The following is a 12,272-nucleotide window of genomic DNA, read 5'->3' as shown; positions in this document are numbered from 1 at the left end:
GCACATACAAACTCGTATGCACACACTTATGCTCACTTGAACAGTTGTCGCTTAGCTACAGTGATGACAGGCAGAAATAGCAAATGAGACAAAGTTATCAGGGGCGAAATGGGCATGTGACTACACACACACTCGTTTGCAGTTTTGTTGAAAGGTTGATCACTTGCCATCTCTAGATATCAAACTAATGTGTCAATGCTTAGGAGAAGGACAATTGTTAGCCATTTCCATGGCATTTATTCAGCAACGAGTGACAAACTAACCCAATTTGAGAGACTGCGTATTGCGTAAGGCTGCTATAGTTGAACCTGTCACATTTAGATTCTGTCTTCACTCTAGGATTGCTCATGATCTGATGTTTTACGGTGTTCACACATAAACCTCACTGGGATGCTTCTTTGTGAATCCAAAAAGTATTTTCTAATGTCATGGCCTGATCTGATTGCAACCTCTGGAGCACATGCTGCTCTCATTTTGGCAATATTCATGGGAGGGTGTAACAGTTTTTAGAGGTTGCTCAAGTTTAGCGGAGGTCTCAGAGGATTCCATTACGAGCTCTGTATATAGAAGCAGGAGCAGGGATGACTGCTTCTACAGTGCGTTTTGTCAAAAAGATTCCAGATCTCACATTGAACTCAATTTTAAATGTAGGTATGCACAACTTTAATTATTCGATTTTTTTAAAGATCCAGAATGCACCCAAAGAAAGGAACATTTTAAAGACTGTATTGATTCTGAACAAGCTCATGTTTGAGCTGGGCCTCAAAGCATGTATTTACAATTTTAAAATAATTATTTAAAGTAATTATTCAAATATGTGAATACAATCTGGGTCTGTCATGCTCCGTAAGATCTTACGTAAGACCAATTCACACGGCTCAGACAGACACCGACCAACGGTGACAGTCACCAGATTTACAGTACATCACTTCTCAGACATTTCAGACAACACCAACAGATGCAGGGTATCCAACCACTCCCGACAAAGTGTCTGTTGCCATTGGTCAGTGTCTGTTGGTACAGTGTGAATTAGCCTTTAGAATAAACTAGAAGTGTTTCTCACTCCACACCACAGGTTAAAAATATAATAAAGAATACAAATTTCATTTTGTTTTTGTTTGTATTGTCTCGTAAAATATATGTACAAAATTATTATATTTATATAATTATTATATAGAATTAATTTTATTATTATTATGGAAGCTATTGTATTGATGACTTGGAATATAGCTTGACACTTTTGGTTCTCATTCAACTATGTAAAAAAGATGCCAGGACATAGAGCAAAATAACGTGCATGTGAGAACACTGAAAAAAAAAAAGACTAGTTGAAATTAATAAAAAAAATTATTTTAAGTGGTTGCATTCAATTGATTGTATCTACATTTAAACAAATGCATTAAGTTGAACTTAATCAGTTTTAGTTCAACTTAATGCATTTGTTTAAATGTAGATAAAATCTATTGAATGCAACACTTACAATAAAAAAATTTATTAATTTGAACACTGAATTTTTTTCAGTGATAAAAATAACTAAATTTTCATTTTTGTGCAGGGCTGCATGCTATGCACAGACAATCTACTGCAAGTGAAATGCAATATGATACGAAGTAGAGAGCGTGTCTGATACACTGGAACCAATAGACTATTGACACACATCTGTGTTTTGTTTTGCATAAAAATGGAATGCATTAATCACGTTTTTTCACTGATGTTGCTCCGCATTTCCTGTATTTATTTGAAATTGTGTTAGGCTAGTTGATCAGATTGGATTGGGAGCAAAAGTTGTACATTTTGTAAGTCAACCCATATCCTGTGGTTTTGGCAATTTAATAACTACAGTAGGTAACGATTATGAGCCTTTGTTGCAGTTTTCAGTTCTGTGCAAAAGCCATAAATGTATTTGAATATTTCTTTCATCACTACTTAAAGCTGCTGTGTCAACACACTTTCTATCCCGACATAATATACAACTCCAAGATTGCCTTTCTGTAAACACTGTGGCTTTGTGACGCTTTCAGACAGTGTTCTGGCTCAACCAATGGAGTGGCTTTGGTGCAGGCTACCATCGAAAATGGATTTCTGGATATGGGTTGTATAATAAGGAAAATTAGGACCAAGCCATTAGTTCTCAATCAGCTCTATTTTATTTTGTAACAGTATTTGCAGAACCACAAATTTCTGCTGAGTGTTATTTTTTAAGAAGAACAGACTTCTTCAAATTGGATATTAGTCTGTTCACTATAATAGAGGGCATAATGGATGTTCCTCTCATTCCTTTCTTACTGTGTTATGAACTCTGATGTTTGGTTGGCCACAACTATGCAGCCCAGTAATAAATCTTTTGTGTGGTTTGTTTCGCTGTACTGTACAAGAATGCTCTGTGAGAGTGTGTAATGTGAGTAAATGTATATTTATTTCTAACAATATCAGTGGAACCCAAAGCATCCGTCTTCTCATGTTTGTGTGTGTGTGTGTGTGTGTGTGTGTGTGTGTGTGTGTGTGTGTGTGTGTGTGTGTGTGTGTGTGTGTGTGTGTGTGTGTGTGTGTGTGTGTGTGTGTGTGTGTGTGTGTGTGTGTGTGTGTGTGTGTGTGTGAATTTGAGTAAGATGGGTGTTTTTCAGAAACGGCAGCTATGTCAGTTTGTTGACTACATCATCAAAACAGCTCTTTACATCTTTCAGTCTCTTTCTGTCTCTTTATATCTCCACCTCTTGCATCTGTCCTCTGGATCATAAGAGTTGCTGCTGAACAAAGCTCTAATTGGGATTGTGTGTTTTCATAGCCTTTGAATAACAGAAACTGATCTTCTGCCCAGGCCAGAGATAGTGTATGTGCCTAAGTGTGAATGTGAGCTTTTAAACCGCAGCGATTCACTTCAGAAGCATACTGTTCATATCAGGAATTGTTTTGGTTACGTAGGTGTGTTGTTTAATGTTCAGGATGTTAAAGCTTGCACTGAACTGTGTGTGTGTGTGTGTGTGTGTGTGTGTGTGTGTGTGTGTGTGTGTGTGTGTGTGTGTGTGTGTGTGTGTGTGTGTGTGTGTGTGTGTGTGTGTGTGTGTGTGTGTGTGTGTGTGTGTGTGTGTGTGTGTGTGTGTGTGTGTGTGTGTGTGTGTGTGTGTGTGTTGGAGAGTGAAGCTACAGGATTTCCTCAGATCAATATTTTATTGGTAAATCTATGCCAGTATTTACCTCACCGCTTCTCAAAGGTGTCACATCTCCATGGCTGAATACAGCCCCATGGCGAAAGTCTTGCCTGATTTTCCTGATAAACGGAGCATATGCCACAAAATAATGTCAGCAAAATGCATCTTTCTTTTAAGTTGTCCTTGCAGGCCATGCATAATAATTAACAACACAAAAGTCTGTCATTCGATTGATAGACAAATTACTCTTATGAACTGATTATTTTTAGTGTATCAAAAGCATCACAACCAGTGAATTTATGAACAAATTACTCTTTTGATTCAGAATGACTCACAAACTTAGGAGTTACTGTTTTAGGCTAATTAGTCTGACGAATCCTTCTCTACTTTGGAATTGAATCTAATCGGATTGTGAATCCAAATTGATACCCAGCCATAAAATAGACTTCACCCTAAAATCAGCAGAATGTATATTTTGAATGAAAAATGGACCATATTTTTTTGTTTAATCTATTGTAACTTTTTTTTATCAGTCTATGTTCTGATGTGATATGATAGCATCTTACCAACTTTTCTTTTGTGTCAAGCTATCATCGCCATGTCCATGACACATTTATAGTGATCAGCCTGCATTGGAGATTAGGTTTTTTTTATATTTTATTTTATTATTTGCATGATGGAATGATGATATAATGCTTTTTTCTCCTGTGGGATGTAACATGAAATAGAGCAATAATAGATGAAAAGACAGATGGAAATGAATCCAACACTAACAGCAGTATCAAAGCAGGAACACATGCTTTGATCAGCTTCAACACTGAAATCTGCAGACCGAAGAGCAAGTAGGTCATCAGAAGGTTGTCTTGTGTTTCCATTTTTGTACATCTATCCAGATTTCTCCAAAGGTTTGCTCATAGTTTGGATTTCAGACCTATGAATAAAATCATATTTATAGACTATCTGGTTATTTTATCTTCATAATGATAATAAGAGCATTCCTCCTGGAGGAAGACAAGGTGACATGAGGATATAACAGGAGAGGAGAAGAGAAGGGCCTATTGATGAAGAGTTTATCACTCTTTGCATCTTTCGTGCCTGTGTGTATGTGTGTGTTTGTGAGTGTGTATGCACATCTCATCCAGTGTTGGTCCCAGATGGGCTCCAGCTGTACGAGTAAAAAGCCACATCCAGCTGTCCGTGCTGTGTGTGTGTGTGTGTGTGTGTGTGTCACACTGGCCTCTAACTGGAGAAACTCACCGCTTATGAGGTGAGAACATGTTGAGACCACTGTCACATAAGGTCTGGCACTTTTCCTTTATGTGTGTCTTTTACTAAACTGCCAGCCATTTAACCATTGTTGTAATCGTTATAATAAGCCATTGTAACCATTGTTAGCATATTGAGAAATGACATACTCGCATGTTCAAGCCTTATTATAAGATGGACGTGTGTGCTTTACTTTAAAAGTCTTCCTGTATCAAACTCAAGTCCACATTCCTATCAGGTCAAACACCGCTCTGACCTGCCAGTCAGTATCGTGTGCTCGGAAAGACACTTTGTGTTTGTGTGTGTTTGAGAAAATATAACTCTTGCCAGAGAACATTTGATTTCTGATGTGCTCTTTAGCCAAAGCAAGCAGAGCTGTAATCAGATTGCCACGGTAAAAAGATCCCTCCGCTGAGGGAGTGACATCATTAACTGTTGTGAAGGTCTCTCACTCTCATTCGCAACCTGACAAACTGTTCGACAACTTTGGCATACTTTGCTCAAACTCTAGAGCCCTTTCTTTTAAACCCTTTTAGAACTTCATCGAACTTGTTTAAAGCCATTTGCTTTACGTAAATGAACCATAACAACATATGATATAGCTCTAGGTGTAAGATAATCACAAAAAAAACAGTGCATGTTGTTATTGTGTGTCAAAAATAATAATAAATATTATGTCAACAGGGATTTGTTTCTTCATTATGGTTTTAGGATAGTTGACATTTTTGACATTGTGGCCCCCAAAAAATATTTAATAATTGAATTTAGGTTTGTCATAGTCATTGTATGGATAAATTGCTTTTTGTATGCATTTTTTAACAAATTGATAGATCCGCACAAAAAAAGAGCATCACAGTATTTTGCTTTCAGTTAAAACAGCTCAAACATGCATTTTAGTCCATGACTAGGCTTGTCTTTGAAACCGGGGGTAAATGTCCTTGAAGTGCTGGAAGCTTTTGTGCTCATATGAAAAGGAGAGAAGACAACTCAATTGTCAATATTTATGGAGGTTCTAGCTGTGTAATTTTTATTATTAAACTCTTGGCTTAAATAGCTGCAAATGATTGTCTAATGATGGTAATGACGTGTGATTTATGATTGACCGGTCGTGAGATGGTCTCCCTGGAGCAACGCAGGATTAACTGCCTCTCACAATATTGTAATTGTGATAGAGCTGGCTGTGATCTCAGAAACTCTCCATTTCCTGGAATACATCTTCCAATCTTTCAGCTTGAGGCCCAGATCCTTAACCACTAAACTACCACTGCAGTCTGTCAGATTCTCCAGTCGATTCTAGGCATATGTCTCTCTTTGTCCACGTCAATGAAACATATTCATATGTAATGTTATTTGATAACACTCTGATTCAGCTTCACACTTGCATACACATTTCATACACACACTTGAGTGTGTGTGTCTCTGGAGGATTGTATCTCTCATTAGGAGTTTAATTGTATGATGTCAAGTGAGCTTCATTGGTCCAGGAGGACTGTGGTTATTCTCAACAATGAGAACATCTGCTCAAAGTGAGTGCTGTCTTGCTCTGTGATTGGGTCGTAATGTCATACTATCAAACATGTTAATCCATCCTGACATTTCTTTCCCTTCTTCTTCTAGAACATTCAGGATTTATCACACCATTTTGTCAGCAGATCTCTGCCCATCAGTGTTTAATTTGTGTTAATGGACAATCAACAATATGTGGATGGTTTATTGAAATATTTTAATGTCGTTTATTGTACATCTGGTTTTGTGTAGTGGTTGACCATTTGATCTTTCAGGGTTTCACCACTGAAGTGATAATTGATATGATTTGCAAAAAAACTAACTCGTACTGATAAAAACACAATAATTGAGTGCTTTAATAAAAGATCTTTTGTTTGGATCCAAGTCCATTTCAGTTTGTTTGGTTGGAGTGAAAGAGGTTTTCTAAACTCAAGTGCACGTCAGTGAGCCACTCGTGGGCTTTATGTAATAACCTGTAATAACCACATATATTTTGTAATTATATGAAAGTGAAAAATGAACATGGAGGGATTTGCATTCACAAGAAGTGTTCGCATACAAGCCAACAGTTTGCAAACCACCCTGAAACTAATCAAGTCCTACAAAGACAGACAGAAGAAAAAGAAGAAGAAAAAACAGTCAAGTTTGAATCACAGTTTATGGCAATGCAAGCAGCATGAATCTGGCAACAGAGATGTGCACTTTCATTTTTTACCCATATCGTCTCGTCAGTGGCAGTGCAGTGCAAGACTGCTGAACCTGTACAACACGTGAGTCATTTACATCCGGTAAACATTGACCCACTGGACTTGTACTAGAAGACTTTGTAAGACTTTTTACCCTTTTTCATCATCAAGAGTGTCCGCGGATGTCCGCGCACCCCGTCCGCGTGTAGCCCAATTTTTGTGAGTGCGGACAGTGCGCTTATAGCAGCGCATGTGGCTTGAGCGCTTTGAAAACAAAATACTCTACAATTTTGTACTCCGGACACGTCTTTCTGCGCTCATGGCCAGAGTACTTTGAAAGGCTTGCGCACTCCACTGTGCACGAGACTGAGCTGAACATGGAAAAGTGAATTACACCCGGGCCTTTACTCGTTCATGTGGGTTTATAACTAATTTCATTTCATTATTGATTTTCAACTGAAGCTCATTTTACATCTATAGCTAACTTTCACAGTTGTTCAGTTTGTCTTCGTTATCATGGACTTTTAGTTTGTTTTCATTCACATCATGTGTTCCTTTGTTTGATTTTTCTGCCACTCCTTTGTTTTTATGGTTACTGTTATTGGTTCATTCTGTTCAGGTGCACATCATTAATTATCTTCTTCGAGTCACTACTTAAGTTCTTCCCTCACAGTCCTTCAGTGTTCGGTCTATGCTACATTTAGTGTGTGTTGCTCCTGCCTGTCTGATTATTATTTTTATTAGCGTAATATTATACTTCGTATTGGAACTTTATTCTTCATCTTCATCTGGCTTCCTGCAACCAGCTGTGACAACAACAACAATTATAGTTTTGAATTTTTGCAATTTAAAGTTCATATCTTATCATATTTTTAGTTGTTGATTAATATGTATGAATAAATGTTAATAGTAGTTTTGTAATGTACCAAATTATAAGGGTCCATGAATCATTTACAGCATTAGATGAGAGAGTATTTTTCTCCATATGTAAACAAAATTGACAATATATCCAAAATATGCCCAGTTTAAAATATTAGAATCAAATTGAAAAGAAAGCTTGGGGAATCAGAATCAAATATTTAACACTGAGATGTTGCTGTGCTTTATGATTGATGATGCAAACATATAGCATTTTTGGACCCAGTTAATAACCAAGTAATAAGTGACCCCAACTAAGACACAAAATAACAGAATAAGAAGCCCTAATTACATTGTGAGAAGTGTTTAAATGTGAAGATTGTCTGAACAGGTCAACAACAGGTTAAAACTGTTTGTGTAGAGGGAAAGTTTTTTGGTAAAAAAATTGCCCCTAGTGTTTCAGAAAAACAAGAAAAATGTAAATAAAGTGCAGTGTATTAATGTGATATACACACGCTTTCTTTTGTTGTGCTGTGTTTGTGTTGCGAGTATGTGTGTGTGGTCAGACTGATTAAAAAGGTCGTTTTTCTCTGGCTGTCAGCAGAAAGAATGGAAAATGTCAAAATAAGTATGAGTGGAATAGATGCTACCGTTAGCTCAGACCACACACATACACAACTTCTTCAACACGCTATGTCATACAATTCAAACAGAAATAAATTAGGCCTCATACAGTGTGTACCCTTACTATAAATATTGTTACAGAGCAACACATGTGTATGTGTGTGAGTCTACATGTGTGTACGTATGAGGGTGTGAGTTTATCTGTCCTCAGTGACAACTGACAAACTAATCACATGCACGTATTCATCATGCAGCAGCGTTTATCTGTTCACAATCTCATGTTTTACAAGCACAAAGAAATGTACACACATGCGGACACACGTTTGAGAGAAGCAATTTTAGCTTGATGGAGCATTTGACCAATCAGGTTTGTGGGTGGTCGAAAAGACAAATCTCTCTTTCTCGCTTTTGTGTCCTCTAGTGTGTTTTGGTAACACTTTACAATAAGGTTCAATTCATTCATATTAGTTCATGTATTTGGTACACTACCACTCAAAAGATTGTAGTCAGTAAGATTTCGTTTTTTATGTTTTTGAAAGAAGTACAGTATAAACAGTACAGTAAAAACAGTAATAGTGTGAAATTTAAAATAACTGTTTTCTATTGTAATATATTTTAAAATGTAATTGTATTCCTGTGATGGCAAAGCTGTATTGTATCATGTGTCACATGATCCTTCAGAAATCATTCTAATACGCTGATTTGCTGCTGAAGAAACATTTCTTAGAATTATCAATGTAGAAAACAGTTGTGTTGCTTAATATTTTTGTGGAAGCTGTGATCCATGTTTTGAATGTTACTGGATTAATGGATAGAAAGTTCAAAAGAACAGTATTTATTTGAAATCTTTTAAATATTATACACGTCTTTACTGTAAGGTTTGATCAATTTCTTTACATTTACTAATGTGAACAACTTTTTTGTAAAGTGTTACCATATAAATAATACCACTGTGCATCTCTCATTATAATGCAGTAAGACAAAGTTTGTAATTACGTTAAAGAGAGAAAGAGATTGGTGTGCAGTTAAAAGGGGTACGTTTCATTTAGTGTGTGCGCGTGCGTGCTGCGTGCGTGCGTGCGTGCGTGCGTGGTGGTGTGTGTGTGTGTGTGTGTGTGTGTGTGTGTGTGTGTGTGTGTGTGTGTGTGTGTGTGTGTGTGTGTGTGTGTGTGCGCGCGTGCTTTAGGCATGCAGAGCTAGTACTCTGGTCATATGTGAGATAATGATAAGAAAAGTATTTCCTTTCTAAATAATTCATTATGTTTACGTGATTTTGTGTGTGTGTTTGTGTGCTAGATCATACAAATGGAATGTCTTACTGCTGTAAATCCACAGGGTTTCTCAACACACACACATACACACACATTCTTCATTATGTGTTGTCTTTTTAGCTGAGGTGTGTGTGTATGTGTGTGTGCATGTGAAGTTTAATTTACATGGTGACATTTATTTTATGAAGAAGTGGATTAGTGTCATTGATCATGTCTTGGCTCAAACTCAAGCTGGAGTTAAAATGTAAAATGCTTTGAAATGGCTCCATGAATTAATTTTATTCTTCTGCACTGTATTAAAAAAAACGTATTCCTTCATCTTCACAGAGCAGATGGAGGGATGAGCACAGAAGAGGGCTGGAGAGAGTCATTCATCGTACCAAACGTTCAGGTAAAAAAAAAACTGTTGTTGGTATTCATGAAATTCAGAGCTTATATTGTGTGTGTGTGTGTGTGTGTGTGTGTGTGTGTGTGTGTGTGTGTGTGTGTGTGTGTGTGTGTGTGTGTGTGTGTGTGTGTGTGTGTGTGTGTGTGTGTGTGTGTGTGTGTGTGTGTGTGTGTGTAAAGTATAAAGCCTGTGAGATTGCCAGCATTTCTCTTTGATGTGGTTTAGAGTTCAGAACGAGATGCATTTCCTTCATTTGATCATGCTACCTCTCACTCTCTCTCTCCCCCTCGTTCATTCCTTCCATCTTACTCATTATTGGGCTATGCTGCGCACACCAGTAGTTTATATGTGAAATCCCTCTCCTTTTTCCATTCTAGTAGCTTCTAACAAAGCAATATTGCACCTCTCTCTCTCTCTCTTTCTCATTTGCCGACTCCAGCTTTGGTTACCTACTCCGCTTTCCACTGCCATGATTGGCTCCAGTTGGCAGCGGTTTGATTGGCAGGTGGTTTTGGCTTTGATTATGTGCTGTGCAGTGACTGGCTCTAATCGGGAGTTCTACTGTTTCAGCTTTTGCACCTGTGTGCGTCATGTGCCAAAGCAAATACCGACACAACACAGATAACATGCATGCATACTAGACACAAATACCATCGCAACCACTGCTAAAGCAGATGTCTAGAGAGCAAGGTTACTGATGAACGATACGATATACAGTATATGATATAAAGCAGTTTAATGTTAACTAACAATATGTACTTCTTTTAAATGAATGTGGAATGTGGGTCAGGAAGGGAATTATACTATAGATTATGTGGTATAGCTTTATATTTCACATTGGTAGAATGACAAGAATAATAATATTTTAAATAATAAAACAAATCTTTCTTTGGTCCACTTTTGTCTTATTCAACTTTTCATTCAAACAATTACATTAATAATTGTTATATTTATCATTAGTATTATCATACAATACTAATAATAGTACTATTTTATTATACTATAATTATATATTATACATTATTGGTATTGTTCGCTGGCTTAAAAGAGCTTGAACTATGACTAGTGTGTCTTTTTTTGCCTGAGATCTTTTCTGGGATAACAGCCTACAAATTAAAATATGGGCTCTTATATAATATTTACTTTTTTGTGGTGCGGAGGTCAGCAAGACAACACTCACTGTAATTGTCCTATTACAAAAAAGAAGTCTGAGAGGAGTTGGTATTGTTTTACCCCCATAAACTGAGACAGAAAAGGAGCCCAAGCCCATGCCTATGCCTACCTCAGACCACGCGCTACAGCCGACCACCTGGGCCATCCCGGAGTCGAGGTGTGCTGTCCAATCCATCCCAGAGCCAGGAGCGAACCACTGCATTACGGACCTGTGGTCCGCGAATCCAGTTCCCTCCCAAGTCCCCACCCTCGATTCAACGACTTCCCTGCCGGTCTCATCCGGCTGTCTGGATGCTCCGTTCCCAACCTGAGTGGTTCCGTCCAGTCCAGTCCCCTGGACCCGCCGTCTCCACTGGTGTCGTCCAGCTCCAGTGCTCTAACCCGTACAGCAGTTCAGCTTCCCCAGCTTAACCTTGGTCCTCCAGGCCCTTGACTCCACCTCGACCTGTCAGCCCGTCGGCTCTGCCCCAGCTCTGCACTCCGTCGGCTCCAGTGTGGTCCTTCTAATTATCAGCTGTGTCTTTAGTTTTTTGTTATCTCCTCCTTATACAGCACACGCCCTATTGTCTGTATGTAATGTATTGTTTATTTCCTTGTGTTCTTCTAACGATTTCCTGCGTTCATCGTTAAAGACCCCCTTCGAAAACGAGATGATGCATCTCAAGGGGTTTATCTTAATAATAAACAAATCTGAAATTAATTTGAAATTAAAGGCTGTTTAAAATATTCCTAGTTTGTACGTGTTGCTTATGACACGCTACAGTAAAATTGTATAATGTATTAGTGAATTAGACCCAGTGTATTTCAGATTATTGTTCAATATGTGTGTTGGAGTCTTGGGCACTAAATTGTACTAGTTATTTAGTTTTAATCATAAGTCTTTTGACTAAAAGGCTATTTAGTTTTAGTCATATTTTAGTCACCTGAATTGTTTTAGTCTAGTTATATTTGATTAAATATAAGATTTTAGTCGACTAAAATCTAGTCAGTAAATAAGAAACAAATATAAAAACTTAAATACAATAGAACAGAGATAGAAATTAAATAAACAGTGCTTTAAGTTACTCAGGCAAGAAATACTAACATAAATTTAATAAAGTGGTCAAATGAAAAATAACAGTGCATAGTCTTATTAAGGCTACTAAAGTTGCTCAGTCAAGAGCAGTGAGTGATTTTCTCTTTTTCTTTTGTGGTTTGAATGAACATTTAAGGACTCAGACAGCAGCTAGTTCAGGCTTCTAAAACTTTAAGAACTAATGCACGGATCCAAAGGTACACATCCGATTTTCTCCCAACTGTTTATTTTCACTACAAGACATAACCGACAGTTTAAATTAATTCTCACAGTTTG

General features: G+C 37.5%; 2 protein-coding genes across 2 annotated transcripts in view; one reads left to right on the top strand and one right to left on the bottom strand.

The window, feature by feature from the left end:
• Positions 1-12,272, bottom strand: part of taf1 (TAF1 RNA polymerase II, TATA box binding protein (TBP)-associated factor) — a 119,503-nt gene that overhangs the window by 46,807 nt on the left and 60,424 nt on the right. The gene's annotated exons all lie outside the window — the stretch shown is intronic.
• eda (ectodysplasin A) overlaps positions 1-12,272 on the top strand; it is a 41,829-nt gene that overhangs the window by 15,608 nt on the left and 13,949 nt on the right. Inside the window, 1 exon segment of the mRNA XM_082171618.1 lies at positions 9,688-9,751. Within this exon segment, the coding sequence (XP_082027744.1) occupies positions 9,688-9,751 (64 nt within the window).

The sequence above is a fragment of the Leuciscus leuciscus genome, assembly GCF_965113295.1.
Source record: "Leuciscus leuciscus genome assembly, chromosome: 5".
NCBI classification, from domain to species: Eukaryota; Metazoa; Chordata; class Actinopteri; order Cypriniformes; family Leuciscidae; genus Leuciscus; species Leuciscus leuciscus.
The sequence above is the reverse complement of the archived record's forward strand: the minus strand, read 5'-3'. Positions and strand labels throughout refer to the sequence as shown.